At 43.0% G+C, this 16,371-nt stretch overlaps 1 protein-coding gene across 1 annotated transcript; it reads left to right on the top strand.

Moving 5' to 3' along the window:
- Window positions 1-9,407: 9,407 nt before the first annotated feature.
- Window positions 9,408-16,019, top strand: LOC104472947 (glutathione S-transferase). The gene is made up of 7 exons (XM_010116201.2): window positions 9,408-9,425; window positions 10,494-10,607; window positions 11,351-11,402; window positions 13,140-13,272; window positions 14,162-14,303; window positions 15,175-15,306; window positions 15,625-16,019. The coding sequence occupies exons 2-7, from the start codon at window positions 10,521-10,523 to the stop codon at window positions 15,742-15,744; spliced, it is 666 nt and encodes a 221-aa protein (XP_010114503.1). The 5' UTR covers window positions 9,408-9,425; window positions 10,494-10,520; the 3' UTR covers window positions 15,745-16,019.
- Window positions 16,020-16,371: the final 352 nt, after the last annotated feature.

Genomic DNA, 16,371 nt, shown 5'->3' with positions numbered 1-16,371 from the left:
GGCCCAAGTTATCCCATCAATCTCTCCTCGTGCAGGTAAGTTCACTAATCCTTTAGTGAGTCGTGCTGATTATCTCTATCCTAAAAAACTGTTTCAGGCTTCTTGGAAAGTGACTTTGCTCCAAAGTGAGCAATGAAGAATGTGCCACCCAAAAGACTCCCAGGTCTGATGTCAGGGTCAGCTCAGGCTGAAGGGAGGAATGGACCTGTATCGCTTTCACCCTGGATCTCTGCTCCAAATACTTGGCCACTGGGCACAGCAGCGGCAGTTGGCACCTCGCTCCACAAGACCATCAATCCTATTTGGCAGTGACTACCTAACCCTCTAGGAGTCACAGGAGGTCTTGGAAATATCTCCTCTGGAAGTGGCTCCTGACTTAGCCAGTGTACCAGCAGGTGGGATCTGTGCTGGCCTGCCTTACCCTGACCAGGTGCTCTGAGATCCCTTCCAAATTCAAACTATTCTATGATCCCCAGGCCACCCAAGTGCTCAGCTTTTTGCTACCCGCCTGCCTGTGTGTTGTAGTTCAGCCCTGATCAGGACCAGACTACGCAGTGTCTGTGTCACCCTGAGTGTCAGTGCTTTGTCACCTCCTGGTTCCCTAGTGAGTGAAAGCAGCAGGTCTCAAGCAGTTGCTGGAAGATGTTGCTTTTCCCGTTAAAGCCAGAAGACTGTATTTTACAGGAAAAGCGCCTGGACTTATTTGTTAACATTTGGCAATGCCATAGGCGAACTGCCCGTGTGGCTGCAGTGCTGTGGTGCATTCTGCCACCTTGTGTCACCAGGCACCTCTGTGCTGTCCCAAGAAGAAAGCCACTGCACGCCTGCCGGTGCAGGGATGCCACCTCCCTGGTAGCTGCTGCTGCAGCGATGCACATCTCCATGCAATCCCTGCAGCTGCTACCTCTCCTCGCTGAGAAACAGGATGAGCTTTCAATGTGGAAATGGAATTACGGTAAGCTGTGTGGTACCTCACTTGGTTGCACACCTGTATAAGTTCAAAATGTAGTTAATGTGATGTCCTGGTTCTAGCTAGGACAGAGTTAATATTCACCTGAGCTGGGTGGAGAACTGGAGCTGGTGGCCTCTATGGCTGGGGCACCCAGCTGGGATAGTTTACTAATAAGCTAACAGCTGGGGTTAATTTACCCAAATTAGCCAAAGGGCTGTTCCATCCCATGTGACACCATGCTCAGTGTATCAGTGAGAAGTGTGCTGAAGAGAGCCTCCTGCTATGTGAGAAGAAACTGGGTATTGACATTTGTTGTAAGCCATTGTACTGTACTTGTTTTCCATCACTGTTTTTTTTTTCTGTTATTGCTCTTATATTTTTTGTTTGTTTATCTCAACCCAAGCATTTTTGCTGCATTTTGTTTACAAATTCTCCCTTCTGTCCCACTGGAGGGTGGGGGGAGTGAGAGAGAGACTGTGTAGTCTGGTCCCGATCAGGGCTGAACTATGACATATTACCATCTTTAAATTAAGGCCTGTGGGTGAATTGGATTTTTTAAGATCCCTCTGCAAAGTTTTCCTTACAAAACTGACTTTTTTTTTTTTTCATAAATCAATTATTTCAAACCGTGTGTATGGTCTTAGCAGCATTTCACATGCAGGTTACAAACATATTCTCTCTTGAGAAAGAAGCATTGTGGAAGAAACACGCAGACTCAGGTAAGGCAGAGTTTATTTCTATTGCTGTAGGACAGAATCAGAGCAACAGAGGTTCAGCTTATTCTGTTGATTTTAAAACATTAGGGCTTTAAAATATTAGGGCTTATATATGTTTACAACAGACAAAAACTGTCTTGTGAAGGGGCTTGATGCGGCAGAGCAGCCTCTGTGTAGAAGGAAACTGTTCAGCAGATGTTAGTAATCAAATCTGATGCTTAATATTGCCATGAGAAAAGTCTAGGGAAAAAAGGAAATTAGAAAAAAGTAAACGGAAAATGAAGCTGGCAGGGAGAAAACAGAAGAACTAACTTCATTTTCAGGTTGCTTGCTCTCCAGCATTCCCCCATGTCTCTCCCATGCAGCAGACTACAAAAGGACAACACGTTCTTTCTTTCTTCTACAATGCAACTAGATGAAGTGGGGTTTTAAACTGAATATGCTCTGCACTTTTTTCAGAGGCAACTTATTCTTATATTACTATGTCTGATTCAAGTGTGTAGCTTTTTGGCTATGATCTGCAAACACTGAAACTCATCTTTGTCCATCTGAGGCCAAGTCTGTGCTAACGCACATCACTAAAATAGCGAGTGCTAGCCAACCGTGCACTCAAGTGCACCTTAATGCTTTAAGCATAAATAGAACTTAAGGAGAAAATATACTCATGTGAGTTATTAATATTATTACATACTTTTACCTGCTTTTTACCTGATTTTGTAACCAGGATTTTTTTTTCATTTTTTAAAGTGCATCCCTTAGTGTTGTCAAGCTTTTAGGCAAGCTAAACAAGAGAGTAAATCTTCTGAAAATAAAGGTGGTGAAAAAATGCTAACATACCCTATTCGCAGCTTGACCCTGTAAAAGGTACAAAAAACTCTTAAAAACAATTGCATTTCCCACTAGTATAGGACATACATTGGCTTAATCTGTGGGGGCAGAGGGCACAAGCAGTTTAACAAGACATATGGCACGTTCCAGGCTCCAGGGAGCAAGAGGGCTGGAGGTGGTCACTGTTGGGAGAAGGCAGACAGATACAGACTTCTGATACTTGGTGTGTAAATCTTCTTTTCCATGTCCACCTTGGGTTTCCGAACAGAAGTTGTATTTCCCATCGCTTTTCTACTCTTAAATTCCCAACAACTGCTGGAGGAACAGCTAGGAGAGTTAAGTGGCTGGCATCTCTCACTCTAGGATAGTGAGGACCTGCAGGTCGGATGTTGAAATGGTCAATGCACCTTCACATTAGGCCATAAGTGACCTTAGAGTGCAGTCGTACTGGTTTGTATCATGTTAATGCTTGAGTGGGCTTGGAGGGATACTTGCAGAGGGAGCTAATCCCTTAACCCTGGTTTCGGAGAGGAGGAGTCTGAAATCATTACTAGTGGTGATCTAAGAAACCCTTGAATATCTATAAATATTAGGATCCTGTCTATGCTTGTTGATGGAAAGCTGACAAAAGAAGAGGAAAGATGCTAAAGAGAAGGTTTTCAGGTATGAAATGCTCTGGAAGTCCTGATATTACCTGCCTGTCAATGGCATCTATTCTTCCTATTCTTCACACTGACTGTCTCCATGGGGAGACAATCACATCCAGAGAGGAGAAAGGTCCAGGGGCTCGAAGAGTGGAGGGGAAAACAGGAAATAATCACAGGTAAGTGAGACAGTATGGAATATGGCAAGATGACACAAAGTAAGACTACAAACTAAGCAGGAGAGAGGGACAGAAAGGAAGCCAATTAGAGGGAACTAGAAGTAAATCTGAAAGCCTAACATGCTGGCATGTCAAGAGATAGCTCTAAAAGCAACGGTGAGCGGGTAACACCCCATTCACAACCTTCTCTTTGTCTGCCTTTCATGGAGATGGCAGGAGCTGCTGACGTTAGCCAAAGAAAGGTGGTCACTAATTTTCACTGAATATCGCAGCTTTGTTTTAGTTTTGCTTAGGCAAGGTCTCATATTTGTCAGTCAAACTGTCATGTAAGGAACTGCTGGCAAAAATACATCACGGTAAAAAAACCTCAAGCTCAATAGAACTGAGAACACCTGCCAGCTTCTAGGTAAGCCACTTGCTCTTCAAAGTATTTGAGAAAACACCTAATGCCCTTCACATACCTGAAACCAAGTGTTATGTCAGCATGACCACTGGAGAAAATGACATTTTATTTCATTTCTATCTTCCCGCTACAAGGCTATCTTTCGTAAACATGCTCCTGGGCTTATAAGATGGTTACATTCACAATTACCCTACCAGGTTCAGAGGGTGTAATTCAGTGTGGAGAAACGTTTCATGGAACATAATGTGTGAGCTGCATTTTTCAAGTGTGCTGAACACAAGCAGAGCCAGTACATTTTAAATATTGGGTTACAATTTTGAACACAGCTCCAGCCCAAATTAACATAATTCTGGTATGCTTTATATGGAGAGGAAAGTTCACAAAGCTTGATGACACAAAACATTTTCCAATGCTTTGTCAAGAAATCAGCATAATGTTTGAAGAAAACAAATTTTTAAAAATGCATACTCATACCTTATTGGTATAAAGGAAGATGCTAAATGGAAACAAGCTGGTGGGCAACAGCAGCAGCTGTGGTGAATATTCACTCCTAAGTTACTAGAGTGTCTTTGAGGTTTCCCCTAGTTTTAACCCCTGAATGGTCAATCTGAACCAAGACATTCTTAAGAGATTACACGCCTTCAGGCATGCAAGATACAAATGACACTTCTATAGCATTTTCCAAAACACTTTACACCCTCAGTGAAGTGATATTTCCAAAAGTCCTGTTAAGTTAGGAGACAGACTGTATTGTATTTTTCACTTCTATTTAGGCTAGTCACTGCATTGAAGAGGACTTGCCTGAAATATTGATGGATACCTCTGACAGGGTAAGAAATGTCAGTGTTGGGATAAACACCCTCTGAAGACTTCTACTCCTCTCCCCTACCCCTAAGGGAAGGTTGAAGGGACTGGCTTCATCTAAACTTCTAACTGCTTCAGTTGAGACAGCATCCTTTCAAGTAGTTCAGGTATCAGCTGTAGTTCAAGTGCATGGTGAGGGATTCCTCCTGAATTTAGACCTACGTAAAGAAGACTAGACAGCTAGACTAGATGTAGGTGTCTACAAAGTCAGGTGAGATGAGTTTTCCCAAGTTGTCTACACTATGATTAACTTTCATGCTTGAACTAATATTTTCTTACCTCGCAGTCTTCTGACACAGAGAATGTCAGGTCCTTGTAGGAGTAGTCACTAAACCTTCTGGGATATCTCCTAGAGTTTATCATTGCCAGGCTTACAAATAATTAACCTAGCCAAGCCACCTAAGAGTGAGTTTGCATTTGTGAAACATTGACAGATGCACCTCTGTGCACGTGTCTACGCAGGGAAAGCTTCAGTCTCCCATGTTATCCTAGATTCTGGGTCATAAGGCATGGCTGTCCAACAACGCTGGAAACACCGTTTTCAGCAGTGTAGTTTGATCTTTTACTCCTAAAAAAACTTGTGCTAACAGGAAAAGTCAGTAGTCCCAGAAGCCTAGATGGAAAAGCAGTCAATTCTCAAGCAAGCAAAAAAACATTCTCACGCAGGCATCTGTTTCATTATGAAGTATGAACAAATTATTTTGGGCTGGATGTTAACAGAAAACAAAACATGGGCAGCTTGTCCTTCTACAGTGATACCAAGAGTGGGCTTCTGCTGCGGTGATACCTCCGCAGGGCTGCTCATGGTGCCGCAGCACGTGCCCCCATGCCAGGTGCTCTGGAGCAGCAGCTGGAGGCCAGCGGACACCCTGGAATGTGCACAGTGGCATGGACACCTCTGTGTAGGTGACTGAGCCCTGCTGCAGGCTTTCAGAGGCTGGAGAGAAGAACCTCCCAAAACGTAAGAAGGGGACAGAGGGAAATAAGAAAGATAAGAGCCAGAAGGCAGAGGCTATAGGATGTGCTGCCAGCAAGGAGTCTCCTTCTGTGAAGGCTGGCTCTCCTTATATGCCGTATAGGGTACAGTGTTCCATTTGGGGTCTAGGCACCTCCTAAAAGACTGGACATTGCAGTGGTGACCGTTTTGATGCCTTGTCCTTCTGTGGTTCTAGCTCTAAATAAATAATTAAGGTTATTTTATCATCAAGCATGGAACACAATGGTCTAACAGGCACCAGTGGTGAAGACTGATGGGATGAGAATCACTTTCAGCTACACAGGAGCAAAGTATGTCTACAGGAAGGACCTAAAGAGGGAGCCTCCTGTACTGTAACCACTCTCTTTTTTTTTTTTTTTTTTTTTTTTTTTTTTTTGTTCAATAGACTACAATTCATACAACCTCCTTGTGTAATATTAGAAGAATATCCCAGCTCACAGTCACACTCAGGGTGATTCAGCAGATTTTTATAAAGCACATTGACCTCACCTGCAGGTTATGTCTACAACAGTATTAACCATCGATTAGACAAACAGGATGGTTCACGAGAGTTTATGCTGTATTGATTGACTCTCTGAAGTCAACAAAGTTGTCAGAAGAAAGCAGTCAGGAGTGCAGAGGGCGGTTTGTCTTCTGATATCACTCTTCATTCACTGTCTCCTACAGTTGTCTTTTGTGTGCATTTTCACCAGGTCAAATTCAGGAAAACATTTTTGACAGAAACAGAAAAAAAATATTCTATGTCCAGGAATGAAATTTGGCAGAAAAAAATGTCCTGAAGGAATATCCCCCATCACTAAGGGAGGGAAGGGAAGCAAGCTTATGAAGGACTTTTCACTGGCTAAAAAACTGGCTGGATGGTCGAGCCCAGAGAGTTGTGGCGACTGGAGTTAAATTCAGTTAGCGACCAATCACAAGCAGTGTTTCCCAGGGCTTTGTCTTGGGGCCAGTCTTGTTTAATGTCTTTATCAGTGATCTGGATGAGGGGATGGAGTGCTCCCTCACTAAGTTTGCAGATGACACCAAACTGGGTGGGAGTGTGGATCTGCTCAAGGGTAGGAAGGCTCTGCAGAGGGATCTGGACAGGCTGGATCGATGGGCCAAGGTGTATTGTGTGAAGTTCAACAAGGCCAAGGGCTGGGTTCTGCACTTCGGTCACAACAACCCCATGATACACTACAGGCTTGGGGAAAAGTGTCTGGATAGCTGCTCAGTGGAAAAGGACCTGGGGGTGCTGGCTGACAGCTGGCTGAACGTGAACCAGCAGTGTGCCCAGGTGGCCAAGAAGACCAACAGCATCCTGGCTTGCATCAGGAACAGTGTGGCCAGCAGGAGTAGGGAAATGACTGTGCCCCTGTACTCGGCACTGGTGAGGCCTCACCTCGAATACTGTGTTCAATTTTGGGCCCCTCAATACAAGAAGGACATTGAGTTGCTGGCACATGTCCAGAGAAGGGCAACGAAGCTGCTGAAGGGTCTGGAGAACAAGTCTTATGAGGAGCAGCTGAAGGAACTGGGATTGTTTAGTCTGGAGAAAAGGAGGCTGAGGGGAGACCTCATTGCCCTCTACAACTACGTGAAAAGGAGGTTGTAGGGAGGTGGGTGTTGGTCTCTTCTCCCAAGTAACTAGTGATAGGATGAGAGGAAATGGCCTCAAATTGTGGCAGGGGAGGTTTAGATTGGATATTAGGAAGCGCTTCTTTACTGAAAGAGTGATCAGGCACTGGAACAGGCTGCCCAGGGAAGTGGTGGAGTCACCATCCCTGGAGGTGTTCAAAGAATGTGTAGACGTGGCACTTTCAGGACATGATTTAGTAGGCATGGTGGTGTTAGGCTGATGGCTGGACTTGATGATCTTGGAGGTCTTTTCCAATGGTAATGATTCTAGGATTCAAGCTGAATTACTTGATGTGACTTAGGTAAAGTGCCAATCTGTTAAAAGTAAAAAAACATAAAATATTAAAATAAATTTTTAATTGCTTCATAGTATTTTTTTTTAATTGTGGGAGCTTTTAACCTGTTCTGTTTAATTTTAACTAGCAGATTGCCAAACAATTAAAATAGGAGGCATTCAATTTTCTGCTGGCACAGATATTCCCAATGACCATCACTTCTCATGAATCTTACGTTTGTACGTAGTCAGCATGAGTCAGGAATTTATTTTCTGTAGGTGAGAAATGACTAAACAGACTAATTGCTTTTATTTGTCTAAGATACAGGAGTTTCTCATTGGCAGAGAATCATAGAATGGTTTGAGTTGGAAGGGACCCTAAAGATCATCTAGTTCCACCCCCTTGCCCTGAGCAGGGACAATATCCTCTAGACCAGGTTGCTCAAAGCCCAGTCCAGCCTGGCCTTGAACACTCCCAGGGATGGGGCATCTAGAGCTTCTCTGACCAACCTGTTCCACTGCCTCACCACCCTCATAGTAGAGAATTTCTTCCTTATGTCTAATCTATTTCTACCCTCTTAAAAGCCATTGCCCCTTGTCCTATCACTACATGTCCTTGTTTAAAATAGAGGGAGGTAGATTTAGATTAGATATTAGGAAAAATGTTTTTACGTTGAGGGTTGTAGAACATTGGAACAGGTTTATCATAGAATCATAGAATGGTTAGGGTTGGAAGGGACCTTCAAAGGTCATCTAGTCCAACCCCCCTGCAAGGAGCAGGGACATCCCCAACTAGATCAGGTTGCTCAGAGCCTCATCCAGCCTGGCCTTGAATGTTTCCAGGGATGGGGCCTCCACCACCTTTCTGGGCAACCTGTTCCAGTGTTCTATAACTCGCATCGTAAAAAATTTTTTCCTAATTTCCAATCTAAATCTACCCCCCCTCTGTTTTAAAACCATTACCCCTCGTCCTATTGCAACAGGCCCTACTAAACAGCCTTTCCCCATCTTTCTTGTAGGCCCCCTTGAGTACTGGAAGACCGCTATCAGGTCTCCCCGGAGCCTCCTCTTCTCCAGGCTGAACAGCCCCAACTCTCTCAGCCTGTCCTCATAAAAGAGGTGCTCCAGCCCTTTTATCATCTTCATGGCCCTCCTCTGGACCTTCTCCAACTGGTCCATGTCCTTCTTGTGTTGGGGGCTCCAGAACTGGACACAGTACTCCAGGTGGGGTCTCACCAGGGCAGAGTAGAGGGGGAGAATCACCTCCCTCGACCTGCTGGCCACGCTCCTCTTGATGCAGCCCAGGATGTGGTTGGCCTTCTGGGCCGCAAGGGCGCATTGCCTGCTCATGTTAAGTTTTCCAGAGAGGCGGTTGATGCCCCGTCCCTGGAAACTTTCAAAGCCAGGCTGGATGAGGCTCTGAGCAACCTGATCTAGTCGGGGATTGCCCTGACCCTTGCAGGGGGGTTGGACTAGATGACCTTTGAAGGTCCCTTCCAACCCTAACCATTCTATGATTCTATGAAAAGTCCCTCTCCAGCTTTCTTGCAGGCCCCCTTTATAGTTACTGGAAGGCTGCTGTAATGTGTCCCTGGAGCCTTCTCTTTTCCAGGCTGAACAGCCCCAACTCTCTCAGCCTGTGCTCATAGGAGAGGTGCTCCACCCCTCTGATCATTTCTGTGGCCCTCCTCTGGACTCACTCCAACAGGTCCATGCCTTTCCTGTGCCAAGGGCTCCAGAGGTGGACGCAGTACTCCATGTGGGGTCCCATGAGAGCAGTACAGCGGAAAATCACCTTCCTCAAGTTAGTCTCGCTTCTTTTCCTGCAGCCCAGAATACCATTGGCTTTCCGGACTGAGAACTGTTTGCAATTCTGTTTGTAGGAGGGGCTTCAGACTTATATAATGTTAAAGTAGAGGTACTGAGAGCTCAGCGTTACACTGTGTACGAGGTAAGCTTTTTGGATTTTGTACATGCATAGGGAATTACTGTACTTGAAACTAAGTCACTGAATGGCTTTTATGGATTTAATACTTTTATGTACTTTCTTTATCAACATTGTTATCTGTATCAAATGTTGAATTATTTATCAACTGCTTTCTAGGTGTGTGGATTCAGGAAAAAGATATGTAGCTCTCAGAAGTGTGGAGTGCTTCCTCTCATGCCCTTCTTTGTATTGCAGAGAAGAATCCATGTTATTTACAAGGGGAATATGTGGGGTTTTGGCCATTTTGCTGCCATTAATGCTTCAGCTTCATTGTTGAGATGGTATTAATAACTGTGAAGCTAGTATAAACTAAGCAACTGCTGCTGATGTGCATGCATTGGCTATAAACGGGGCAGATGACAGTCTGTCTAGAAACTGTCGTTGCTTTAAATTCCAGCAGAGCTGGAATTGAACCAAGCAGGTATTGCACTTTTGTCTCTGTCTCTGGTAAAGACAAATCTAATGTTACCAGAGACAAAATTAAATTCCATGTCTTTGGGTGCTTACCTAAAGAAATGAGGGGAATGGGGAGTGTTGTAAATGAGATTGAATGCTTACAATGGGGAAAAAAAAAATATCCTCCCTGTCACTTTATAAAAGAGTATAATGGCTGCTGGAGAAAGCACAGCAGTTGCTGAGTTCATATTGTGTATTTCGTTAAACAGTAAACCGTATCCTGAAGTAATGGCAAAATAAACAGAGCAGTGTATCTCTCACACACTGCTTTTTGGTCAGAGCAGAACACTGGTATGCAAACAGGTTTTGATTTGTTTGTTTTCTGACATGGGGCAGTTCCTCTCAGTACAGAGTTCTGCTAAACTAACCTGCACGTATAAAGATATCTTAATGCAAAATGATGCACTGCAGTGTCTCAATACAGTCTTTTACCTCGTCTACTAATTTGATGAGAGTCTTGGACCATAAAGCATTGGTTTCAAACAAGACAACTTTGAACAAGGCTTGAGAACCAGTTAGAGACTCAAACCCAGCATTCTGAATCTTTATTTTACAAAACTTACTTCTTTATTCCAGATAGTAGGAAATCAGGCACGTGGAAACATGTCTGGGAAACCCAAGCTGCACTACTTCAATGGACGAGGCCGAATGGAAACAATACGGTGGCTACTAGCAGCAGCTGGGGTTGAGGTCTGTCTCTGTTTTTTATACTAAGACCATGTGACAAATATGTATTTTTACTGTTCATTATAAAAAAATTGCAACTTACGAGCAGTTTCAAGCTCTGCGTTTACTGCATTGCTAGCCAAGCCAGCAATTACCACTAGCTTTCCCTAAGCACGGGGGCAATTTCCCATTTCACTTCCAAGCATCATGTGCCAAGCCTACTGGTAGCACCACAAATGCCTCTCCCCTGCAGTTAGTGAAAGAAAAAAATTAAAACTACAGTAGCAGAACCTGTTTTCTTATCTTCTGCTCACAGAGGCTGAGCACTTCAATTCTGACGACCATCAGTTAAATCAGATGTCCAAAATAACAAAAAACTATTATGCCTATTACAGTGTAGCTTACCCCTGAACATACTGTATATTATAAAACACAGAGTAATTGTACTTACCTCTAATGATTTCTGATATTAAGCTGGAGAGGGAGGGTGGAGATCTGTGTGTTTTAAGAACTGTTTTTGTCATGGTGATGGGCAACATGTCACATGATGTCTTCTCTTCATTTCTCCTTTTGCCAGCTTGTGGCAAAGAAGCTATACCACAGTTCTGCTGCTGCAGTGTGACTTTTTAAAGATATCACTTCCAAATCTGATGGTTTTAAAAAATAAGATTCCCCAAAACACAGCTCTTTGTGCTCTCATTGTCTCACGCAAAGCAGAAGCTAAAACATCCAGTGACAATACAACTTTTCTTCTGTATTTTCTGCAGTTTGAAGAATGTTTTCTGGAAACAAAGGATGATCTGAAAAAGTTACAGAAGGGTAAGTTTCCTTCACTTGTTAATAATTAGATTATGATGGTGATGACAATAATAATAATAGTTTGTCTTAGAACACCTAAGAAGACTTATGTCTCTTAAAGATAAAATCTAGACTGGATTGTACATGAGGTATCACAGATGCACACTGCAGTGTGTTAGATGGTATCATCCACCCAGTTGCTTCAGTCTTCACTGAATTATAGAAGGGCTGAGGTCAGAAGGGACGTCCTGAGATCATCTGTTCCACCTCCTGTCTTCAAGCAAGGCTACCTAGAGCCAGTTGCCCGGGACAGTATCCAATTGGGTTTTGAGTACCTGCAAGGATAGGGACTCCACAGCCTCTCTGGGCAACTCATGCCAGTGTTCAGTCACTCTCACAGTAAAAAAGTCTTTCTTTAAGTTCAGATGATTGACTCTCCTTTGTTTCAGTTTGTGCCTATCGCCTCCTATCCTATGACAATACAGGTTTTTTTTTCATCAGATCATCTTGAAATTCATTAGCTTTTTAAGTTGCCTAGAAAGTTGTTGTTTTATAATCCATATGAAACCAGAGTTCCAGATTTCTGAGTTTAACCTGTACCTCTGATGCGTTCATTTCCCAAGGCAACTACTTCCTCCAAAGCAAATTACATATCTGTGCTTTTCCAGTTCACTTGGCTTTTCAAAGAAGTCTGAGCTAGGGTTGGCATCTGCAGTCTTGCTCTCCTTTAGGAATAATGATCCTCCTGCCACTTAACAGCTTTCAAATGTATTTTGAGACGCGAGCATAAATGAAAATGTGCCCTTAATAGCAGACAGTTTCTCTGCATGATTGCCTTACAGTGGATACAAACACAGACGTAGCTGATCAGTTATCTGAGTCAAGAAATACGATTCTATAAAGCAAATACTGTGACTTGCTGCTTTGATTGGTTCCTGGAGGCATTTTGACTTCTTCCTTGCTAGAATGAGGCTTCTGTAGACTAGTAAGGGATTTACACGGCTAGTCTCACAGCACGTGATAGCTGGGTCTTGCAGGAATCTCATGAAACCCATCCATTATTCCTTGCTTCATGCCCGTACAGATGAATGCCACTGTATAAAGTCAGTATAGTAGTTACAAAGATATTATATGCATTTATGCTCACATTATATCCTGACAAGCGCTTAAATACTCCAGATTTCCATAATACTTACCAAAGTATGACAGAAACTGGATGGGTCAGATCCTTCAGTCCTTCTCATCTGTACTAACCTCCATGAAAATCATCTGAGTTAGGGCCATGCAGTATAGGATTTGTCTTTTTCGGTGTATGGCTGATAAAAATTCTGCTTTTGGGTGCTTCCTCAGATTTGAAGAAACTTCAAAAAGTTGATTGCTATAATATTGAGTTACTAATATGTCACTAAGAAGTGGTTCTTGGTTTCACGGTATGTGTTTTCCCTACCTTGTTGTGAGAATGAGGAAGAATGCCGCTGAAAGGGTTGTCAAGCACTTGAACAGGCTGCCCAGGGAAGTGGTTGAGTCACCATCCCTGGAGGTATTTACAAGATGGGTAGACATGGTGCTTAGGGACATGGTCTAGTGGTGGGCCTGGTGATGTTAAGTTTACGGTTGGACTTGATGATCTTAAGGGTCTTTTCCAACCTAAATGATTATATGATTCTAAATAAAAAATACATGTGGTTACTTTGCGAAACACCCTATGGTTCTCATTCAGAGACTGAATGTCTCCTTGTCTTGTCCCCTTTTCCCTAGAGGGATCTCTGCTGTTCCAGCAAGTGCCCATGGTTGAGATCGATGGAATGAAGATGGTGCAGACCAGAGCCATCATGAACTACATAGCAACAAAGCACAACCTCTACGGGAAGGACCTGAAGGAGAGAGCCCTGTACTGTAACAGTACCACCTTTGTTTGTTAGCCTTCAGTTCATACTACCTCTCCGTTGTAACACAGGAATATCCCAGCTCACAGTTAGATTCAGGGTGATACAGCAGCTTTTCATGTAGCATGTGCTGGCTGTGACCGCAGGTCATGTCTACAACAGTAATGACCAGATAGATTAGACAGGCAGCATGGTGCAAGGGAGTTCATGAAGATCAAAGGTCAATACAGTTATCAGAAGAAAGTAGTTAGGAGTGCAGAGGGCAGGCTGTCTTGCTGATGCTGCTTTTCTGTTCTCCTGCCATTATTAGCAGCAGACATTTTCAGCACATTAAATTCAGGGAAATGTCTTTGATGGAAACAAAAACTCCTTTCCTCTAACAACCAGGAATTAGAATTAGAATTAAAAAATTACTATTAAAGGACAGGGCTCTTAGGGCACATACTTTGACCTGAGGTATTTTTAAATGCTTCAAGTTAATTAGCACTGGTAAACACATGTCAAGATATCTGTTAGGAATTGTACAGACCCACTCTTTAACTTACCATGTCTAATTGGATTTTTAACGCAAGTTTGGATGGCACACATGGCAATTTTGTACTCGAGTTCAGAAGAACTTAATACAGAGAAGTATCATCCCTAGTGAAAAATGGAAGAGGTGTAGTCATTCAGTTTTTGTTTAGGCACTCTGTACTTTTCTTTCACCCATGTCCCAAATCCCCTCACCCTCGCAGCTACTGCACTGTGGAGGGAACTGCTCCAAGCTATGCGTGCTGGATAGAAGAGGTGGAGAGTTCCCAGCATCTCCATGGAGTATTGTAGCTATTGTGAGTAGCTATTGTGCTATTCAGACCTACTGTGTTTGACTTGACCAACTGGATCTATTCCTTTCAGAATTGACATGTATGTGGAAGGAATAATAGATCTGAATGAGTTACTCATGGTCTATGTTTTCCAACCAGCGGATAAAAAGGAGCAACATTTTGCTAATATTGTGGACAAGGCCACAAACAGATACTTCCCAGTCTATGAGAAGGTACGTGGCAAAGATGTAGCAGCTTGATTAATATTGTTTTCCTGAAACTCCATCCTGGATCTACACAAACAAGTTTTATTGAGTAAAATAGGGAAGATAAATTACCGCTTAAATATAAATGCTACAGTTTGGTGGGGCTGGGATGAGGATAGAGACAGGACACTACAGATGGGGCAAAAGGCGCTACAAATCTGTGAGGGATGCAGAAACCCAGGACACACTGAGCTCCCCAAACGTCCATGTTTCAGTCCATATGTTGTTTCGGACAAAAGACACTACAGCATCAGCTTTTACATAAAGATTCCTCCTGAAGCGCAGAACCCCCTCTACCATACACACTATGTAAAAGCATTACAACTTCTTCTATAACAAAAAGGAGGATGGATTAGCTGGGTGTCAAGACTATGAGGCACAGGTTACATGTGGAGAACTCCCAATGCAACATTCCCAACACTGAAGAGGAAAGAGGTGAGAAGTAAAGGAGCTTCCCATAATTTAAACGAGTCCAAGATATTCCTCTTTTACCCTGGGCTGAACTTAAGCTTCTTGTAAATTTTATAGAAGCATTTACAGTCATGGCTGTAGCCCATAATGCTTAACCTTCAACTCAGCAGGGCTGATTACATGAGCTACAGAAGTGAAGGCAAGAGGGGTACAACTGAGCTGCCAGAAAGAAATGCAGAAGAGAAAGGACTGCTAAATTACGCCTGGGATGACAGTGTGGTCAGACAATTTGTTTGTACTACAGATGTTCTTACTGCATTTCCTTCTTTCAGGGATAACTCCATGCAGTGTATGACCTTGCTTTGGAGATATAGTAAGTCACACAGAGAAAGAAGAATCACATCTGCTTCTGGTTCTTTGTTTTTAGGTTTTGAAAGACCATGGACATGACTTTCTTGTTGGCAACCAGTTTAGCAGGGCAGATGTGCAATTACTTGAAACCCTTTTAATGGCAGAAGAATGCAAGCCTGATATACTTGCCAAATTTCCTCTCTTGCAGGTAATTGAATGGTCAGTTTTAATGGACAATGAATCAAAGCAGGACCACTGATTTAAACTGGCTGAGAAATGTGGGAGGGTGAGGAAAGAAGTGAAATACAAAATCAAAATAAAATACCCTAAGTACTTTTAGTGGCCTCAGATACTGATGGTTATTGCCACCTTCTGTCACTATAGCCACAAAAACATAACAGGATGAAGCATATAGATTCTTCTGCAGGATCAGCCCCTAATGATACTTTTAGAGGATAGATAATACTAAACGTCTGCCAGTTACCATGGCTCCTAAGCACAGTGCTGTTTTTGTTTTGTTTTGTAGAGTTTTAAAGCAAGAATAAGCAATATCCCCACAATAAAGAAATTTCTGCAGCCTGGCAGCCAGAGGAAACCACCAACAGACGAAAAAGATGTTCCAAAAGTGATGAAGATTTTCTACTGAGCAGCCACGTGAACTCAGAAACTCTATTTCATTGTGTTTGCGTTTGCTGATAGTGGCAAAATGAAACTAATGAAAATAATGAAAAGGTTTTTGATCTCTCTTTCCTTAGCTAGACTTTTTTTTTTTGCCTACTGCGAACAATTCCAAAGCAAATCTACATGAGCGTATCAGCAAATGAAATAGTTCACTGAATTAGAAGTTACACTGCACAACACAGCATGTCTTAAATTACTTAAGAAATTACCTAAAATAAAGTCTTACTATTGACACTCAAACACAGTTTGTTCAATGACTTCTTGCTGCTACTTTATAGATATACTTATATATATTACTTATATTTCTTTACAAGAAATGCCAAACAAACAGTTTTTAGAAACAAGAAAGGAAGAAACCCAACATTTTTCAGCAGCAGTGCATGTATAAATCAGAGTTGTTTTTCACGGGCAAGAACTGTTTCCCTCCAGCCTCACCGACGCATTCAGGCAGCACTTGCAGCCGCTGACCCCGCTGGCAGAAAATTGAGCTGTAACCTCGGCCACGGCTACGGGCTCTGCGGTGCCAGCTGCCCTTCACAGCCAGGCAGTTTTGGGAGCCTGCACACAGACCCCATCCAGCCTTCGGCCACGC

This window comes from Chlamydotis macqueenii, chromosome 3, assembly GCF_036417535.1.
Source record: "Chlamydotis macqueenii isolate bChlMac1 chromosome 3, bChlMac1.mat, whole genome shotgun sequence".
Lineage (NCBI taxonomy): Eukaryota > Metazoa > Chordata > Aves > Otidiformes > Otididae > Chlamydotis > Chlamydotis macqueenii.
The sequence above is the reverse complement of the archived record's forward strand: the minus strand, read 5'-3'. Positions and strand labels throughout refer to the sequence as shown.

Coding starts and splice junctions, on each gene's coding strand:
- LOC104472947 (XM_010116201.2), top strand. CDS start 10,521: ATGTCTGGGAAACCCAAGCTGCACTACTTCAATGGACGAGGCCGAATG. Junction 13,273..14,161: donor GACCTGAAGGAGAGAGCCCT/GTACTGTAACAG, acceptor TATTCCTTTCAG/AATTGACATGTATGTGGAAG. Junction 14,304..15,174: donor ACTTCCCAGTCTATGAGAAG/GTACGTGGCAAA, acceptor CTTTGTTTTTAG/GTTTTGAAAGACCATGGACA.